This window comes from Mchenga conophoros, linkage group LG12, assembly GCF_057382185.1.
Source record: "Mchenga conophoros isolate Kocher_MC1m ecotype Shallow Benthic linkage group LG12, M_conophoros_male_GT1.1, whole genome shotgun sequence".
NCBI classification, from domain to species: domain Eukaryota; kingdom Metazoa; phylum Chordata; class Actinopteri; order Cichliformes; family Cichlidae; genus Mchenga; species Mchenga conophoros.
In genome coordinates, this window is record NC_140537.1 from 21659403 (window position 1) to 21678199 (window position 18797).

The following is an 18797-nucleotide window of genomic DNA, read 5'->3' on the forward strand; positions in this document are numbered from 1 at the left end:
GGGAGATTTCACTTGTCATGTTTGCATAGTAAGCTAACGATTAATAAGACGATGTCAGAGGAATTGGTGCACAAATTATCATCACTCACAGATCAGTGCTGTCGCTCTCTATACACAGTTCGCACGATTGCAAAGTGAAAGCAAAAAAACAAGCGCAAATTCAAACGCGACTTCAATATGTCACATATTGACAGTGGCTCACCGATGCCAATGACATAATTACCCAGCTACATTTCTGAAAGAATGCAAAAGCATTGACATATATTTTTCCTTCCTACAATAGCCTGACGGGCAGGGCAGAGAGAGATTTTGGTAGCCCGACTGAAAAAATCGCTAGCCCCAGGACGTCGGGCTAGCGATATTGCAAGCCCTGTATCTGATTGAGGAATCACTCATCTTTGGAAAAGAGAGTTTATTACAGAGAAATGTCTCTTTCCAAAATAAAAGCTATACTATCCGCTTCTTCTGGGCTATATTCTCAGCAGCATAAGGAGAATCATGTGCTAACAGCTGTCTAAATGACTCGGCTAAAGTTAGTAGCATGCTTGTTGTTTTTGTCTTTGCACTAGGATGATGTCGCGTAAATGTGCAGTCATAGTCGTTGTGTTCCCACTAGTGCTTTCAGGTTGATCTCGTTGAAATGACCTTAACGCCACAACACGGCAAATCTCCGTTAACGAGCTACCGCCGATCGCCCCGTGCATGGGGCTAGACGGCCAACACGTTAACGAGCTAACTGCGCTAACACACTAGTTCCCACCCATGTAATTGAGCATTGCATGGCACATCCAACATACTGTTTTACTTTAGTTCATGACTGGCTTACCTTCAGGGTCATACGTCACATGAAAACCAAAATAATTCCAAACGCCAGATCTGAATGTTGTAAGGAGAGCTTAACTTCTGTCTTGCTAGCTTGCCCTGCGCTCTTCCTTCTGACTATGCTGTCTGTGTTGAGCGCTCAGTGGATCTGCGCTCGACAGTGCAGCCTAGGCGGAGTAGTCGAACGCAGATTCACTGAGCGCTCAACACAGACAGCATCGTCAGAAGAAAAGTTGATAAAATAAATTACAAATGTTGTATTGTTCGATACATATGCGTACCGAACCGAAAGCACTGTATCGAACGGTTCAATATCGATACGAATATCGTTGCACCCCTAATAGATAGAGATATAGATAGATAGATCTATCTCTCTCTCGATAGAGAGAATGTTTGAATTATGTTTTTGCTCTAGTTTTGTGCAGAGAAGTAATGCCAGGTTTTGGGATATTACCTCCTTAGTGGGCTTGCTTAAAGAGCAAGGATGCAGCTGACATCATAGCTAACAAAAGGACTAACGTCCTACCTTTGACCGGTTTTCTCCGGGTGGGGAAAAAATAGGCCCACACAGGTATTCGCCATGAGCAAAACTGTTTATCTTTGAGTTTAAACACAGTTTTGAAACGGAACAAAAAAAGACTCAACTTTCAGGTGTGCAGAAGCTCCTCTCTGTCATGAAGTTGACGTCATTGTTTTCTTTTCTTTTCCACTGTCAGAGAGCATGCCAGCATTGACAAAGGGAATTAGTAAGCCTGGAGGCAGATGATTCCGGTGATTTGGACAATTTGGAAAAGGTTCTCAGTTGGAACTGGTTCTGGATTCCCATCCCTATTCTTGGCACCCTATTCCCAATGACATCATGCAGGTCTTGAATGGCAGCAAGTAATGACTGGTTGGTGATCAGTGTGTAGTTGCAGTTGGAGTCTGTTTCTAATGGTTGAAACGCACTGTGTGAGGTATTTTTCAAAAACGCTGGGCTTTAACTCGATTGGAGTTGTTGAAGTGAAATCGTTCCCCTCTAAGTAAAATCAGAACTCTCCTGCTTGCTCCAAGTTGAAAGAAAGTGACATGAGTACGCTCATAACTTGTAACTCCTAGCTGAACATCTGCAAGAACATGACGGAGTTCCTAAACTCCCACCTCATATGTTTATCCCCACCTGCTCTCTTCTCACCATCTGCTTCCATCTCTGCAGCACTGCAACGATGACGTCCATAATTGCCAGTCGGATATGAACATCATGGGAGCGTGGAAGAGGGGCTACACGGGTAAAGATGTGGTGGTGACCATATTAGATGACGGGATCGAGAGGAACCACCCAGACCTCTATCAGAACTACGTGAGTGTGTATGTATGCGCGTGTAGGGCGGCTATGAGTGGCAGTGTGTGCGCATATTGGCTTTGAGTCGGTGTGTGACAAGTGAGGAAGTGTATGAGTTCAAATGTAAATGCCCCTGCATGTGTTTGCATGAATGGCTATGAGTCTGCCTCATTCAGGATTAACAAGTCACATATACAACACAGTGCACTGATTAATACATAGCAATGCAGTGCCACACTATTGTGATCCTGTTTCTCTTTATTCTTTATCCTTTATTATTCTAGTTGCTCCGTTTCCGCTTAACTACTCCCTCAGTTTTCATCCAATTTTCACCATTCAAATTTTAACCTGTTCTGCTCTTTCTGCTAATGACTGCTATATCTTTTGGTGCTCAGAACTTTTATACTTTTTGAAATATTAAGCTTTTTATGCCATATTTTGTCCCATTGAGATGACTGGGACCACATGACCATTGTGGTCACTGATATTGCTTGCCGGGGTCACCTGTGTTTTGGCTCAGTGAGATGAGCAGCCATTCTCAGAGCGGGAGGTCTGGGTTCGAATCCCCCTTATGGCAATAATTTTTCAGTTAAAAGTTCAACCTTTTTAACTCTTTTCAACACAAATTTCAGCTTCTTCACCCCTTTTCAGCAGAATTTTCAGTTTTTTCACCTCTTTTCAGCACAAATTCCAGATTCTTCAGCTGTTTTCAGAAGAAACTACAGCTTCTTCACCTCTTTTCAGCTTTTTTCAGCAGAAAGTTTAGATTTTCCACTCTTTTCAGCACAATTCAGCTTCTTCTGCACAGTGTACATTTTGCCTCTCATCATATCTTTCTTTGTGACCAGAACTGGCTTGGCTCAGTGGGATGAGCAGCTGCCGTGGTTCGAATCCTACCTGTGGCGGTTGCCGCACATCTTCCCCGCTTGCATGTACGCTTTATTGACACTGTTCAGTGTACCCTTTCAAATACAGCAGTTTTCAGCAAAGAGTTGAGCTTCTACACAGTGTTTTCAGCAGATGGTTCTCCTTCTTCTGCTGTTTTTAGATTTCACTTCACAGCATTCACACTGCATTTTTGCAGGAAATGCAACTTTTTCTAGTTATGTAAATGTGGAGAAAACAAAAATAAAAATCTGACAATTATAATTGTGATTTTAATAATACAAATTCTGCTTTGTAATCACACTGTTTCTCTTTACCATGTAACCAAGTCGTGTTCCAGAAGACAGCAGTCATGTGATGACCTAGGTAGTGATATTTGCTGCCATTTGGATCATCAGCCCATCATGTGTCTGCAATTAAATTCCAGAGAAAAACTTCCTTAAACTTGCAGATGTGCAGTTATGCTGTGTGTACATGTTTATCTCTCTGTGGGCTCATACTTTAGTGTGTGTGCGTGCTGAGGTATGTCTACCTACGACCGAGAACTGATAGTTGAACTAACTTGTTGGCCTGAGGCAGCAGGTAAAGCCATCAATCAGCTGCGCAGATGAAATGATTCACACCCTCTTTGCGCTGCTGTTATTAGCTACTCTTAATGCTTAGATTTGTTTATGCCGAAGGGCCAGTGGTGCCGCAGATTGGGTTAGCTCTGATTGCATTCGATTTACAAAACTGTTGTGAGTCGTGTTGATGTGAACTCTTCGATTGGGTTAGAGAAGCTACTCTACTAATGAATTCACTTGTTTGCTTGATATTTTGTGTGTGTGTGTGTGTGTGTGTGTGTGTGTGTGTGTGTGTGATGATGTTTTGTTATACTTGTGTTGACCTCCATGTCTCCTCCAGGACCCTCAGGCAAGCTATGATGTCAACAGCAACGATGTGGATCCCATGCCTCGATATGATGCGACCAACGAGAACAAGTAAGGAAAATAAATAAGGAAATCTACCCCATAACAGAGAGAGCAAGAAATTAAATTTTAACTGTAACAGGGTTTTTAGAAAATAAGCATGTGGCTTCACTGTTTTGTTTTTGCCAAAAGCTCTTCAGGATAATTTTTTTTCCCTTCATTGATTTCTAAAACAAGCTCTGTGCTTCAATATGTTTGTATTTGCTGAGTCCTGACTCTGTTGTGGTGCAGTGAGTTATATTAGCATATTTGTCTTGATGCATGCTCAATCAGTCAGGTAAGGAAATCCCAAAGAGTTGATTCTGTTCATCTGGACGTCGCTTTTTCAGTGGGAGAAACGTCGCTCATCCAAGTGACTTCTTCAGTCTCAGCTGACTGCAGTTTCCTCTTAGTCTTATAAAAGGTACATTAGCATAATGACTAAAACTAGCACCACTGACAAACAATGGGCTGTGAGGTCAGTTTCTGCGTCATTAATATGCAAGTTGTCATGACCGTTGATCAACAACCACTGATTGCATTAAGTTCACCAGGGAGGATGTGATTTATGACAGTTTAGCCTTCTTAGCTGTGAGATTTCCATCAGTAATGGGGGACATTTAAATGTTGCTGTGTACTGTAAACCTACGCATATGGATCAGTATTTAAGGTTCGACTCTCATCACTGGAGCACAAACTGGGTGTCCTCAGGACGGTACAATACAGAGCGAACACCAGCCCTACAGATACAGCGGCCAGCAAAGCAGAAGAACATCACATCAAGAAGGCCCTGAGTAAATGTTGTTATCCCAGCTGGACATTTGTCAAAGCTGGGAAGGCACCTGAAGAAAGCTTTCTTTCTTCTCTCCAGCCGATCCAGGAGAGAAGAAGGACAACTGTTGCCTCGGCAAAAATGGTGATCCCATATGTTTCAGGAGTATCGGGACTGTCGAGAAACATTTTCTCTAAACAATGCATATCTTTGGCTTTCAAACACCAAAACACGCTGTTTTAAAAATTTGTCCGCATCAAGGATCTGGTCCCCCGACACAAACAGAGTAGTGTGGTGTATCGGGGAAACCAAACAACCTCTGATGAAGCAGATGGCTCAATACAGAAGAGCTAACTCATCAGGCCAGGACTCGGCAGTCTATTAACACCTACAGGCCAGTGGACACTTTCAATGATAAGGATGTACACATCTTGAACAGGGAGGAAGGCTGGTTTGAGCGGGGAGTCAAAGAGTCCATTTACAAAGAAGAGGGAAAGACCATCTCTGAATCGAGGAGGGGGCCTAAGGGTACATCTTTCGCCCTATTACAATGCTGTGATTGCAGCCATTCCCCAACTCTCTGTGAACAGTACTCATGGTCACTGATCAATGAGCTTTGATCAGTGGTTGTTGGTCAATGGTCATGACAGTTTACATATTAATGATTCAGAAACTTACCTCAGAGCCCATTGTTCATTCAGTGGTGCTAGTTTCAGTCATTATGCAAATGTACTGTCTATAAGGTCGGGGGAAACCTGCAGTCAGCTGAGAATGAAGAAGTAATTTGGAACTCGCTTGCCTGTGCACTTGTCTTGTGCCAGTTTGGCTCAGTGAGTGATTTTTGGGTGTGTGTGTATGTGTATTTGGCACAGCAGCTCAAGTGCCGTGGCAATGGCTCAGTCCCTGCTGGTAATACGTTGTCTTAAAGAGACATGAGGGCCACGATGCAGCTTAACGAGCTGGTTTCTGTTTGGGTTTGGATTTATATTTGACTGTGAAGCATGTGGAACAGAAATCTGGTTTATTTTTGTTTTTTGAGTTTATCATTCTCTATATGATGATTTTCTGCAGATAATTTTATCTGAATACATGAGGCACGTAATCTGTTAGCTATGTAAAGGGATAAGCTAAATTTAACTACATCTGGGATCAAAATGCAGATTATTGTCAGCAGTTACATAATGCTTGTGGATTTATGATGTCTATGTGTATAAGCAGCAAGCAGGAGGGGATAAACAACTGCATTATCACTATATTAGTCTCCTTCTTCCTCTCTGAAGTATTGTCTTTGGATCATTTATTTATTTAACAGTGAAAGTGCATATTACCAACAGTTTATTGAAATATAATTTGACAAAAATGGGGGAAAAAATATCAAAATCGCATCAGCCTAGATGCTCTTAAAGGTACAGTCTGTAATTTTTTGATTAGTTAGTGTGAAATTACAAACTGATGCATTCTCATAATCTTAGAATTAATCCATGAAAAATATATAGGAATGGGCGTCAGTTTGTGGAAGCCACCATGTTGCCCCTTCATCTTGAATACAGTGGCTGAGAATGCCAAATTGGGAGGAGAAGAGAAACTGTAGGTGCACGTGGGGCTTCCCAACAAAACTTAATTAGTGTCTGACCTTCAGACTCGAGATATAAAGGGTCATTCACATATTTTATCATCTGAGAAAGGGTCCACCTCTCCAAAAAAGCAAAAGCGCAAAGAGACAATCCAATAATAAAATTTTATCCTCTCCATTATCTTCAAGCCTCACCTATTGTACTAAAGTCGGAGCTCTATGATACACAACAACCTGCATTAAAAATGCTCATTTTTTCCAGATATTGTTGCAATTATTTGTTGTCAGTACATTAGACATGCGTCCCTCACAATCTCAAGATGGCTCACAAAAGCCACTAATTAATAACAACAGCTGGTTATAAGCCAACGTAACTCCAGCTAAGTGTCTGTGAGTCTAGCAATGTTGGGTTAACAGCTAACAGCGGCTAACGGCAGCAAAAACAGCTGCATGTAACGACAAAAAGTTTGGAAATCGACAACAACTCACCTTAGCATTGCTGTCATCAGACGGAAGAAGGATTCACGGATTTATCGAGTTATTTCAGACTAATTTCACAAATTAACTTTGGAGGCTTTTTGAGTAATTGAACATGAGCACATATTGATGGCTGAGGTAAAAAGCAGACTGACAGCTTACACTCACTACAGATGGTGGCCGGAGTTGTTTGTCCTACTGTGGTCCCACCATAGGTAGGATTACACACTGGAATTGGGAGGGGTAAGAAAACAGTTCTAAGTTGATTACAATCTATGAGTGTATTGACATCGAGTGGTTTTACACACTGTGGATTAGGTTAAGGAGGTAAAATTTTATAGGACAATATTTTTCTTTCTGTTTAACCTATTCATTAACCTACAATTAGGATCATAGGTTTTTAGGATCCCCATTTGCTGGGTTTGATGTTACCACTATTTATACAACAGTACGACTCTGTTTGACAAAGTGACTTGAAAATGTAAGATTTAGTAATAATATTCAGATGGATTGGGGTGAAACAATCCCAAGAAATATAAAAAACAAAAAAATTAGAGATTATATCGAGCCTAATTCATAAAGAACCAACAAGAATACTTTGCACTGGGGCCAAAAGCAACAAAAACAAAATCTGATGGCTTTACCCTTTTAAAATTTTTTTACAAAGTTAAAAAGTTAAAACTCTGTCTTCTTTTGAAACAGCCCCATTTAGAGTCATTCATTGCACAAATACATAGTTCTAAGTGAACTAAGAGACCCCGAGTGGCTGTGACACAGATGTGCAAAAAATGGAAAATACAGGCAAACAAAGACTGGAGAGACGGCCACACAGACGATTTTATGGATTACTGGAGTGAAGTGAACTGAGTGGGCTGGGACTGTTGAAGCATTTTGAAAGAAGGAGCCAGCAGCTTGGCTCATTAACTTTGATAAAGAGGCCTATCACTGATGTGCAGCTATTTGATGTGTTATACTTTAACCCTCACAGCTGCATTTGTGTTAACTTCACTGTGTCATGGACACAGAATCTGAAGGTTACCAGACCTTTACATATGGCATATGCATTTAATATCTAGGCTGGATTAAATTGAGCATAAATCAAAAGATCCAGTGCGTGACACAAAGGTCATGTTAAAGTTGCTTTGTCAAGTGGTAATGGTTTGATAAACAGCCTATCATGTAAAACATAATGCTTAAAATTTGAGCATTACTATGACTATTGGCAAAGGGGTCCCCAAAATAATTTGCTGTAAAGGATTGCGCTCTGTTTTCAAGTGCAAATCTGCAAATTGGAACCATTTACAGCAACAAAGCCAGCATAGTGTGTTCTTTACTCTCACCCATTTTGTCTTTGTACGAGCAGAAACTCTGACATCATTGTCTGAAGTGTTTAGTCTGAAAACATTTAAAATTGAAATGGCTCCAGTCGCTTCTAATGTGAAAATAGGCATTCGCCCTACCAGTGTTAGGTTTATGAGGTTGTAAATTGGGAAAGTGGCCCCCCAGTGGGGAGAAAACTGTGACCCCAAAAGTTTGGAAATCTTTGATGTTGAAGCAATTTAGATTTTCTGCTTATAAGTATTTCTTTTTTTAAATTTATTTAGATTAATAGTAGCAGAAACACAGCACCTTAGTTAAGTGAGGACAGTGATTACAGATAATTTGAGTCTATCGTGTATCTGTGGAGCAAACTTTGCTCTGACTCCCCTGGGGTCGGGGGGTGTTCATGATAGCTAGATGCTGGGTTTCCGTGGCAACGGTCAGAGCTGTTTCCGGGACAAGGGGGAGGCGGGATGATGCAGATGTTCTCTGCAGGAGGTGAATGCGTGTGTGAGTGTGTTTGTGTCGATCCAGAAAGTGGTGTTTTTTGAGCAGGCGGCGGACGCAAACATGCCATGTTTGTTTACGCTGGTCCCTGGCCTGGGCCGATTGTCACCACTGCAGTTGCTGGTGGAATGTTACCCTGGTGTGTGTTTTTGTGTGTACATGTGTGTATTTTTAACTGTCAAAGGAAGTGTGAGCAGTCTAACATACTAGTTTTTTTTTCATTTATTTCCTGTGTGCTCGTAGGGAGCACATTACTTGCATGCTGTGCTCAGAAAATATCACAAAAGGACCTGTGTGTGTGTGTGTGTGCGCGCGTGCGCATTTGGGGAGCATTGACATTGACTACTCCAAACATTTGTCCTGATAGTATTACAAATGATGAAGTACCTACTCTTTCATCCTCTGTCAGGGAAAAGAAAAAACAAGAATTGCAGAAATATTTGTAGCGTTTCTTACATTTGTACACTTCAAGCGTATAGTTTATGATGACTTCAGCAGAAATGTACATATTTGTCCATGAAAAAGCGCGGTTACACGTCTGTCGATTCCCCTTCAGATGCAGCATGTTTATGTGGTGGTTTGCGTGTGTGATTCTGCTTGTGTATATATTTACTCATCTGGGACATTCTCCAGCTCAGTTACATGATCTGTGTGTGTGTGTGTGTGTGTGTGTGTGTGTGTGTGTTTAGATTTTTGTAATAAGCTTCTTCATTCCCACTCTTTCCCCAGACACGGCACACGGTGTGCGGGTGAAGTTGCTGCAGCTGCAAACAACTCCCACTGCATTGTGGGAATTGCCTACAATGCCAGAATAGGAGGTGAGCGATATGTTATATTTGCACTTTATCAACAATGTTTGACATGACATCTCTTTCAGCAGAGACCTACGTCATAAGGATTTATTAGTGTCATTAAGAGTTAAGAACCTCTAATGCATTTCAAAGGATGCTGAAGAGAACTGCCACTGCTGAACTTTGTTTCTTCTGGTTTCACTGCTTTTGTGAATGTCATTAACCTATGCAGAGTTATTGGCTCACCCTAAATGTTAGGGTTTTTTTAATATCTCATGCACATCATAATCTCACCGACAGATTAGCTGCTTCTGTTTATATTCATTATAAACCCGACAACTGAAATGTCATTAGACCTCAAAGGACATCGTAGCACAAATGTGCTGTACATATGTGTCTCCTAATTCTTTAAAAATGTTATTAATGACATTTTCAAATATTTTTAATGTTGCATTAAAAAAATATCTTCCTTCAAGTTACAATTATAGATGAACACAGTATGACCAACTAGTGACACATGAATCGTTGTGCTCAACATGCCTCATTTAACACCTCTATGCCATATAAGCCATTTCGAGTCAGCTGCTCTTAAAAATAAAAACAAAAACACTGAATCATGTCTTGTTTTTAAACACTGGATGTTCCAGAAAACTTTGACCTATTCAGCTTTTGACTGTGCACACCAAACGCACAGTGAAGCATGGTGGAGGGAGCATCATTGTTTTGGGCTGCTTTGCATTTAATCTCTTGGATGCCTTAAAAATCACTGAGGGAATAAAGAATTCAAAGTTGTATAAAGAAGCAGCCCCAATAATTATTTCATTGAGGATGTTGCTGAAAGAGGATATAACTTGAGTTCACATCAGATTGAGAGCCTGAACTGTAATTACCGTAAATCCCGGACTACAGAGCGCACCTGATTAAAAGCCGCATGCTCTAATTTTAGAAAGAAAATCAATTTTGTACTTGTACAGGTCGCACCGGATTTTAAGCTGTATGCGTTTCACTTGTAATATGAGATACTTACACAGAAATATTATACGTGAGGATTTTTAACGTTTAATTTAATCCGTAAGGTAACATAAACGTTATGGTAACATACAAAATACATACTGCAAATGCTTTTTTTTCCTCGAACAGCGCCCGTAACACGGCTACCTTTAAGTATACGTACGTATCGGTAACACACAAATTACATTGCTTATGGTTTTTTTACAGAACAGTGCACACACAACAATTACATCTCTTAACAACCCGTAAAAATATATACCGTATATATACTACTTATCAATTTTATTGGTCTACTGTTACCAGGCAAAATGTTTTTGGCCGCATGAAAAAAAAATGCATTAGCCGCATGTCAGTATAAGCCGCAGTGTTCACAGTGTGGGGGAAAAAGTAGCGGCTTATGACCCGAAAACTACGGTAATCGGTGTGTTGAATGAAGGTTCAGCTATTTTTCTGTTATTAGTTTTGTTTTTTCACCAGTTGTTTGTTGAAACAGAATCAGGCTACGTGTTATGAGCAGTAATTCCATAGATGCTTGAAATTATAGAGGTTTTACAAACTCTTCTTCTTCTTCTTCTTCTTCTTCTTCTTCTTCTTCTTCTTCTTCTTCTTCTTCTTCTTCTTCTTCTTCTTCTTCTTCTTCTTCTTCTTCTTCTTCTTCTTCTTCTTCTTCTTCTTCTTCTTCTTCTTCTTCTTCTTCTTCTTCTTCTTCTTCTTCTTCTTCTTCTTCTTCTTCTTCTTCTTCTTCTTCTTCTTCTTCTTCTTCTTCTTCTTCTTCTTCTTCTTCTTCTTCTTCTTCTTCTTCTTCTTCTTCTTCTTCTTCTTCTTCTTCTTCTTCTTCTTCTTCTTCTTCTTCTTCTTCTTCTTCTTCTTCTTCTTCTTCTTCTTCTTCTTCTTCTTCTTCTTCTTCTTCTTCTTCTTCTTCTTCTTCTTCTATTGATGTAACTTGATCAAATGCATGCTTTATTTCTGTGTTTATGCATCAGGTGTGCGAATGCTGGATGGAGATGTAACGGACATGGTGGAGGCCAGATCTCTTAGCTTGAACCCACAGCACATCGACATCTATAGTGCCAGCTGGGGACCCGATGATGACGGAAAGACCGTGGATGGACCAGCAACTCTGGCCAGGCAGGCCTTTGACAATGGCATCCGCACGGTGGGTACACGTACACATGGACTCTCGTATACATGTAGAAACAAGTAAACATGTGATTCATTGTTTAAACAGGACTTTGGCATTAGTATTCATGTGGCAAGAAAAGATGTAAACACACACACAAAGACACACTCAAAGCAGATGTGCATTTCACGCTAATATAATTGTAGTCTAAGCTGCTTCCAGGCTATCTCTACCTGTGAAGCTCCTCCGGACATTAGAGAGCAGCTCTGCTCTATTAGCATATATTCATTTACATATTCATAGCCTGTTTTGCATAACTGCAAGCTGGTGTTGTGATGTCGGCTGAGTGGAGCGAAAAAGCAATATCAGAGGTTAAGTGGGGTGAAGTCATTTACTGGTTATGTCTCACAAATGTGCTCATTAACATTAAAAGTTTACTTTAGGTGGCTGTTTCCATTCTGGGCAAGCAGATGTTGACCTTTTGAGGGGTGATCCAGGGAGGGAGGGGAATCGGTGGGGCTGGTTGACTCTAGAAGATGAGAACGAAAGGCTCCTGTCGCAAAACAGGAAGGAAGGGAGAGAAGGAAAAGAGTGATGGAACAGGCTGTGAGTGTTAGAAGAACAGGCCAGCCTGTTGATGACAGGCTGGCCTTTAACATGAGGTGAAGTGAGGGGGATATCTGTCCCACTGGTATGGGTAGGGCACGTGTGTCCTTGCATGCCCACCAACCGTTTGAGCCTGACTGGAAATGGCATGTTTGTGAGTGTAACAAGTACTTGTGCATATCTTGAAGTGGCAGTTTATCACAGAGAGCCAAGGTGTTAGAAATAACACTGACAGCTGTGGGGAGATACCCTGGCTTGTCCCAGTTTAAATGCGATTGTTTGAATGGGAATTGTTGTTTTAGGTGTTAATCAGACTGCCTGTGTATATTTTGTAAGAGGGAAATCCCATTAACACATTTGCAGATTTTTTTTTTTCAATAGTTTTCTGAAGTGCTGTTTTAATTTGACTTGATCAGTTATTTTTTTAATGAATAGAACTTTTAATGAAGGTTATTTGTGGAGGTATTGCTTTTTTATTTTTCTCAGCTGCTAATGAATGCTGTTTATCCCGTGTATCGCCTCTCTCCTCTCCTTCATCGTCCTCTCTTCTTCTTTGTCCCCTTCTTTCTTTTCATAACTGCTCTTCAAAGCGCTCTCCGTCCCTCTCATCTGTCAGCATTTGCTCCTGTCTGATACCCTCCCTTCACAGAGGGCTTCGCTCGCTTATCGCTGCCTGACAGAAGCCCCCTTTTGAAGAACTCCATTCTACCTTTTATTCCTGGCTCTATGTCTGTGTGTGTCTGTGTGTGTTAGTGCGCTTATTGTGCGAGTGTGTCTTGACAAACGTTGTGAATTTTAGCACCCGTGTGTTTGTCAGAGATCTCTTCTGCTGACTCCTGGGTGAACTTTGACTGTGACATCCTCAGCGTGTCTCCGCTGGGTTCGCGGTGTAGATCAAAATTAGTTTGAACAAATGTGGAAGTATACCTTCTAACTGAAATGGTAAAAGAAAAAACTGAGGCAAAATTGTATTAATGTGAGTGTGAGGCTCACCCTTAACATGGGCTCTCCATTAGGAAGATTTTCTGAATACGACTGGGATTTTTTTTTTGTTTGTTTGTTGTTGTTTTTTTAAATGTTCTGAACACCAAGATTTGTATTTTCGGTTTGTGTTATGTTTATGTCCTGTGGCAAACTCTGGTCACATAGGGGAAAAAAGTATTTCCTTACTGGCTGATGAATGGCTGCTAGCAGTTGCTGAATAAAATTCGTCACAAAGAGGTATACGGTGCTGCAGTGGATGCATACTTTGCTTTAGCGATCAGTGGTTGGCAGGGAGGGAGGAACTGACAGGTCTCTGACTTGCCTGCATGGCTCGGGCTTCGGGAGCTGATTTCACAGCCACTGGCAGCAACCTCCAGCACCCACTGACCAGTCAGTCGAAGAATGCAGTTTACTTATAACCGGTTGTTTTCAGATGGTTGAGGCGGTCTCTCTACGCCCATGTAACCAGGGCCTAAAATCTGGAAAACATGCACATAAAAAACTTCCCATCTTGAAGTCGTGAAGGCTTCCTTTCTGCCAAGCAATGCCCGTGATCTGTCGTCTGTATTTGTTCAGTGCTTTCTTTTCACATTATAATGTGACTGCTTTGATGTTTACGTGGCAATTTCAAAGAAAAGCCACAGAATACTAAGCAAAACACAGTATCTTTCTCTAGGATGTAACAAAATGGAAATGTTGAGTAGAGGGGAAAGACGGTGCGTAAAAAAAAAAAAAAAAAAAAAAAAGTAACAAGAAGCAACAAAAACGGAGTTGAAGGGTAGAAAATGTGGAATTAAGGGAATTGAAGAGCCTGAGTTACTGTTGATATGCAATTCCTTTTAATCATACAAAGTATTTGACAAATTTAAGTTTATAGTTTTTACTAATGAAGTGTAGTCAGACTTCAGACGTCATACAATGCAATGTACAGTTCAGGAAAGCGTGCATCTTTTTAATGTAATTTCCTGTAGCTCAATTATTGCAATTTAAAACGAACGTAATAGTTTCCAGTAACGTCTGTCAGTCAGTAAACGATGCTGCATGCTCTGCTGCAGTGACGTGACAAGACAGAAGTGAACCTCGCTCAGTCCAAGATCCTAAAAACCCTCACTTACACAGCATGGCTCCAAGCATTGCCAACATCTTTTTTTCTTTTTTTAGGTGGAGGCAGGCACACACATCCACAGTATTTGGCCAGTTAAAACATTATGATTACTAAACTTGGATCAGATAACATCAGTTCTGTTGCCAGACACCCACAAGATCGTTGAGGACTTTAACTGTCTGGCTTCTCTCTGATCTTTTTCTGCTCTTTTGCTGTTGCTGGTAAAGATTTCTTTTTTCTTTTTTCTTCAAGCAATTCTTCAATCTATCGCTTTCATTTTTAAAATACATTAAAAGATCATTTTAAAATAAAGCCAAAGGTCTAGCGGGCAGCAACTGCCTCCAAGTACAAAGACAATTTGAAGTCTTTTAATAAAAACCTTCTCTTGTTTCTTCTCCTGTCAGGGGAGAAAGGGCCGCGGCTCCATCTTTGTATGGGCTTCAGGAAACGGCGGGCGCAGCAGAGACCACTGCTCCTGTGACGGCTACACCAATTCCATCTACACCATCTCCATCTCCAGCACGGCTGAGAGCGGACGCAAGCCCTGGTATCTGGAGGAGTGCTCGTCTACACTGACCACCACTTACAGCAGCGGGGAGAACTACGACCGAAAGATTGTAAGTGCTGAGTGAAGGAAAATAAGCACCAATGGGTGATGACTGATGATTTCAGTTACGCACCAAACACCACACATTTATTTGTCCACATCCAAATGATCCAGTTTAGGTGATGTAAGCGTCTGGCTAGGATGCCTCCTGGGTGATGTGTTCTGGGTATGTCCTACCAGGAAGAGGCACTGGGGTAGACCCAGGACATGCTGGAGGGATTATGTATCTTGACTGGCCTGGGAATGCTTTGGTCTTCCCCTTCTCTTTTGCTCAGTCTGCTGCCATGGATGGCTGGATAGATGGAGGAAAACCCAGTATAGTATAATTTCAAATAAGCATACAGCATGGCTCCTGTGCACCTCCCAGGTGAAGTATTTCCAGGCATGACCTGCTGGTAGGAGACTCCAGGGTGGGCCCAGGACATGCTGCAGATGTTATTTCTCTCAGCTAGCTTGGGAACACATCTGTTTCTCCCAAAAGAGCTGAAGGAGGTGGATGGGGAAAGAGAGGTTTAGGCTTCTCTGCCTTTAATGCTGCCCCTTTAACAGAGTTAAATGATGGATGGATGGAGGTATGGTGCAGCATGATAAAAACTGACATGAACCTGGCCTCGTGTGTGCTTGTAGGTCCAGTTTTGTAGCCTTGTTTAACTCAGATCAACCACATCAGTCCCGCTGACCTGCTGGGATGAGCAGTGCCTGTTGGCCTCTTCGAGTTGGCTTGTCTGGCAGCGTCTTGTTGCATTCCTCATACTGATGCTACTATACACACACACACACACACACACACACACACACACACACACACACACACACACACACACACACACACACACCCCTGAACACGCATGCTGTGTATGATTTATCGCTGGCTGTGTACTCTTTGTTCACAGTAGAACTTCATATATTTGATATATGAGTGTCAGCATATCTACTTGGGCACATACTGTCGACTCTAATACTATTGAACCACTTTCTGTTCTCGTGTATATGTGTGTGTGTGTCTCTTCAGATAATCCCCCAAACTTTTCAGTCCAGAAAAGGTCCTTTGATGAGGGCTAAGACTGGAAGTTAGCCAGGCTTTCCTTGGCTAACTGACTGTCAAGCTGTCTGACTAGTTCGCTGCTTAAAGTCCATACAATCAAAGGGAACATGCAGCTTTTTAATAACACGTTTTTATGCTACTTTATACTTCTTACAGTGTTTTCCTTTCTTCTTTAACACTAAACTTATTCCCTGTGAATCTGGTGATTTTGTGTGTGTGTGTGTGTGTGTGTGTGTGTGTGTGTGTGTGTGTGTGTGTGTGTGTGTGTGTGTGTGTGTGTGTGTGTGTGTGTGTGTGTGTGTGTGTGTGCGCGTTATCTATAGAAAGGCAGCGTATCAAAGCTGGAATGGTAGTTTAAAGAGTTTCAGGTGTGTCTAAATCCTGCTGATCCTCATGACTTCAATCTCTTCCCGTCTTTTTCTCCCTCTGGTCTTCCCGGTACTGTCATTGTTGATTCCTTTCCTCCACCTCTGTAATGCCCTTCTCATGGTTTCCTTCATTGTTTGCTTACGGCTTTCTGATTCCTCATCCTCTCTTTTATCATCTTTGACGTTGATTCATCATCCTGCGCCTGTCTCTTTGTTGCCTCTGACTCTCTTCACTTCTCTTTCCACAGATCACAACAGACCTGAGGCATCGGTGTACAGACAGTCACACAGGGACGTCAGCCTCAGCTCCCATGGCTGCTGCGATAATTGCTTTGGCCCTGGAGGCAAAGTAAGATCCACTTAACCTCATCCTTTCACTTCATCCCTTTGCCCTGTGCTCACCTTCTAATGCCTTCTTGTCCTCTGGCCTGTTTTGGTGTGTAAAAGGCACCACGTGAAGTTGCTCTCTTCTTTTTTTTTCTTTGTTTTTTTTTTGTCAGAGTCAGCAGGACAGATGCATTTAATTACACGGAAATGCTGTCTTTCTTTTTATCAGCCCACATTTGTGAAGCTGTAAAGAGTTTTACAAGATGAGGTCATACTGGATAACAGATCATCTGCTTGTTTTCAGTTTCAGCGGCACATCTAGTGACGTGTAAACTTACTGTTGGATGGTGGGCCAGAAAAAAACGCGTGTGCCTGTTTTTGAATGTGCAATAAACTTTCATCCGTTCAGTGATGCATTCACATTTGCTGCTTCTGCACTTTAAGCTCAGCATATTTGTGAGTGTGCGTTGTGGTGAAAAAAAATGCATGAATACAGGATGCTTGTTAGCTGCTGTAAAGCCTGTTTGACTGTCAGAAATTTGCGTTGAACATCCACAGATATGTGACAAATTAAAAGAAAATCCAGTAGACCTTGGCATTGATTCTGCTGGATGGATGAGCACATTCCCTCATTAGAAGAGTGCTGCCAAACACATTGGTTTAAAATCTCCCCTTCAGGTTTAAATCTGGAGAGCTGGTGTGTTCGGTCACCCCCTCGTGCCCTGTTGATGGAGGCGTTATCACTGTAAACAACTTTGTATTTGTAATGACCTTGTAATTGTCCACTTCCTGCTGTGACAAAACAAATTTCTCACGTGTGGGACTAATAAAGGTTATCTTATCTTATCTTATCTTATCTTATCTTATCTTATCTTAATGACCTCTCCCTAATGCTACATTAACAGTGAGATGGCAGCACAACCAAAATTTTTGCAACAGTGTGCAGCAAACTTGGATCTCGCTGCTTTTGAAACGGTTGCTTTGAAGATGGGGACCAGGTCTGTGACTACGCTGGTGGTGTGTGATAGTGAAGGTGACCAAACGGCAATAAGACAATCAGTCTGCTGTCAGTTTGTGTCGCGTTATCTGCATTTTTTTTTCTTTTTGCAATAATATAGAGATTTAACCATGATAAGGTAAACATCTCTTTGTGTCTGCACACACAGGCATTCACATAAACTACTTACATTCAGAGCCCAGTTCAAAGCCCACAGATGTGAAGCAAAAATTTAGAAATTCCTCCACAAATAGTGACGCAGCTGCTGCTGAATGACACAGGTGCTCAGCAACCTTCAGCTTTTTATATCCAAGTATATAAAGAATACAAGCAGTTGGCAACCAGTTGAATTGAGTCCACAATTAGAAGCAGACAACACACTCAGCATGTTAGTATGTTAGCACACTTTTGTTAAAAAATAAATTAGACAATAGTTATTTGCAAACCTTTGTCGACCTGTGTGAGAGTGATTGCAACCACACACTTACATCCAATCTCATTCTACTAGTGTGACCGAGCCATAACAGGTCAAGTGGACCCAAACTGTGCCAGCTAAATTAATTTGGCAGAATAAGGTCAACACTAAAGATTTACTGGATTTTTAAGCTATTTGTAACAAGCAGATAGGACATTTTGGGCGTCTTTTTCCCGGGGACTTTTTATTTTCTTTTTAGATTTGACTAAAGTGCCAATGTGAAGAAGCGAGATGAGAAAAATAGGAGACAGATATTAAGAACAAACAGGTTTTTCTTTGTTTTGTCCCCCAGTTGGTTTCAGTTAAGCGTTCATGTCTTCTCAAAGCCCTGGGTGCTCTGTGCTGGCCTGTTCTCACTTTAAACCTGTTGAGGGGCTCAGTGTGTGATACATTCATGAATTGGAAACAGTGCAGGTGCAGAGACTCTGAATTAGGCCCATCATCACATGTTGAGCGGCTCAGTTAGCTGAGGTCACTTCGTTTAACCTGGATAATCCAATCCAAATCCTCCCTGTAGAAAATATTCTCCGTTTCCAGGCAGTGCTGGACACATAAGCCTGTTTCCTCAACAAGATTATCACACACTGTTTCTTGTCTGCCTGCTTTCTTCTTTTGCTGGCATTCACGTCGTCTCTGTGGTACTTTCTCTGCCTTTACTATAGTCACAATGCTCTGTGTTCTTACTCCTCCAAAATCTTTTTTTTCCCCTCCATGCCTATTTATTCAAAAAGGATAGG

At 41.5% G+C, this 18797-nt stretch overlaps 1 protein-coding gene across 2 annotated transcripts in view; it reads left to right on the forward strand.

Moving 5' to 3' along the window:
- The window catches only part of pcsk5b (proprotein convertase subtilisin/kexin type 5b), an 85843-nt gene that overhangs the window by 20598 nt on the left and 46448 nt on the right, over nucleotides 1-18797 (forward strand). For both annotated transcript variants that reach the window (XM_085294526.1, XM_085294527.1), the window contains exons 4-9: nucleotides 2018-2161; nucleotides 3932-4008; nucleotides 9354-9442; nucleotides 11410-11582; nucleotides 14646-14858; nucleotides 16510-16610. In XM_085294526.1, the coding sequence (XP_085150652.1) occupies nucleotides 2018-2161; nucleotides 3932-4008; nucleotides 9354-9442; nucleotides 11410-11582; nucleotides 14646-14858; nucleotides 16510-16610 (797 nt within the window). The remainder of the gene's footprint in view (nucleotides 1-2017; nucleotides 2162-3931; nucleotides 4009-9353; nucleotides 9443-11409; nucleotides 11583-14645; nucleotides 14859-16509; nucleotides 16611-18797) is intronic.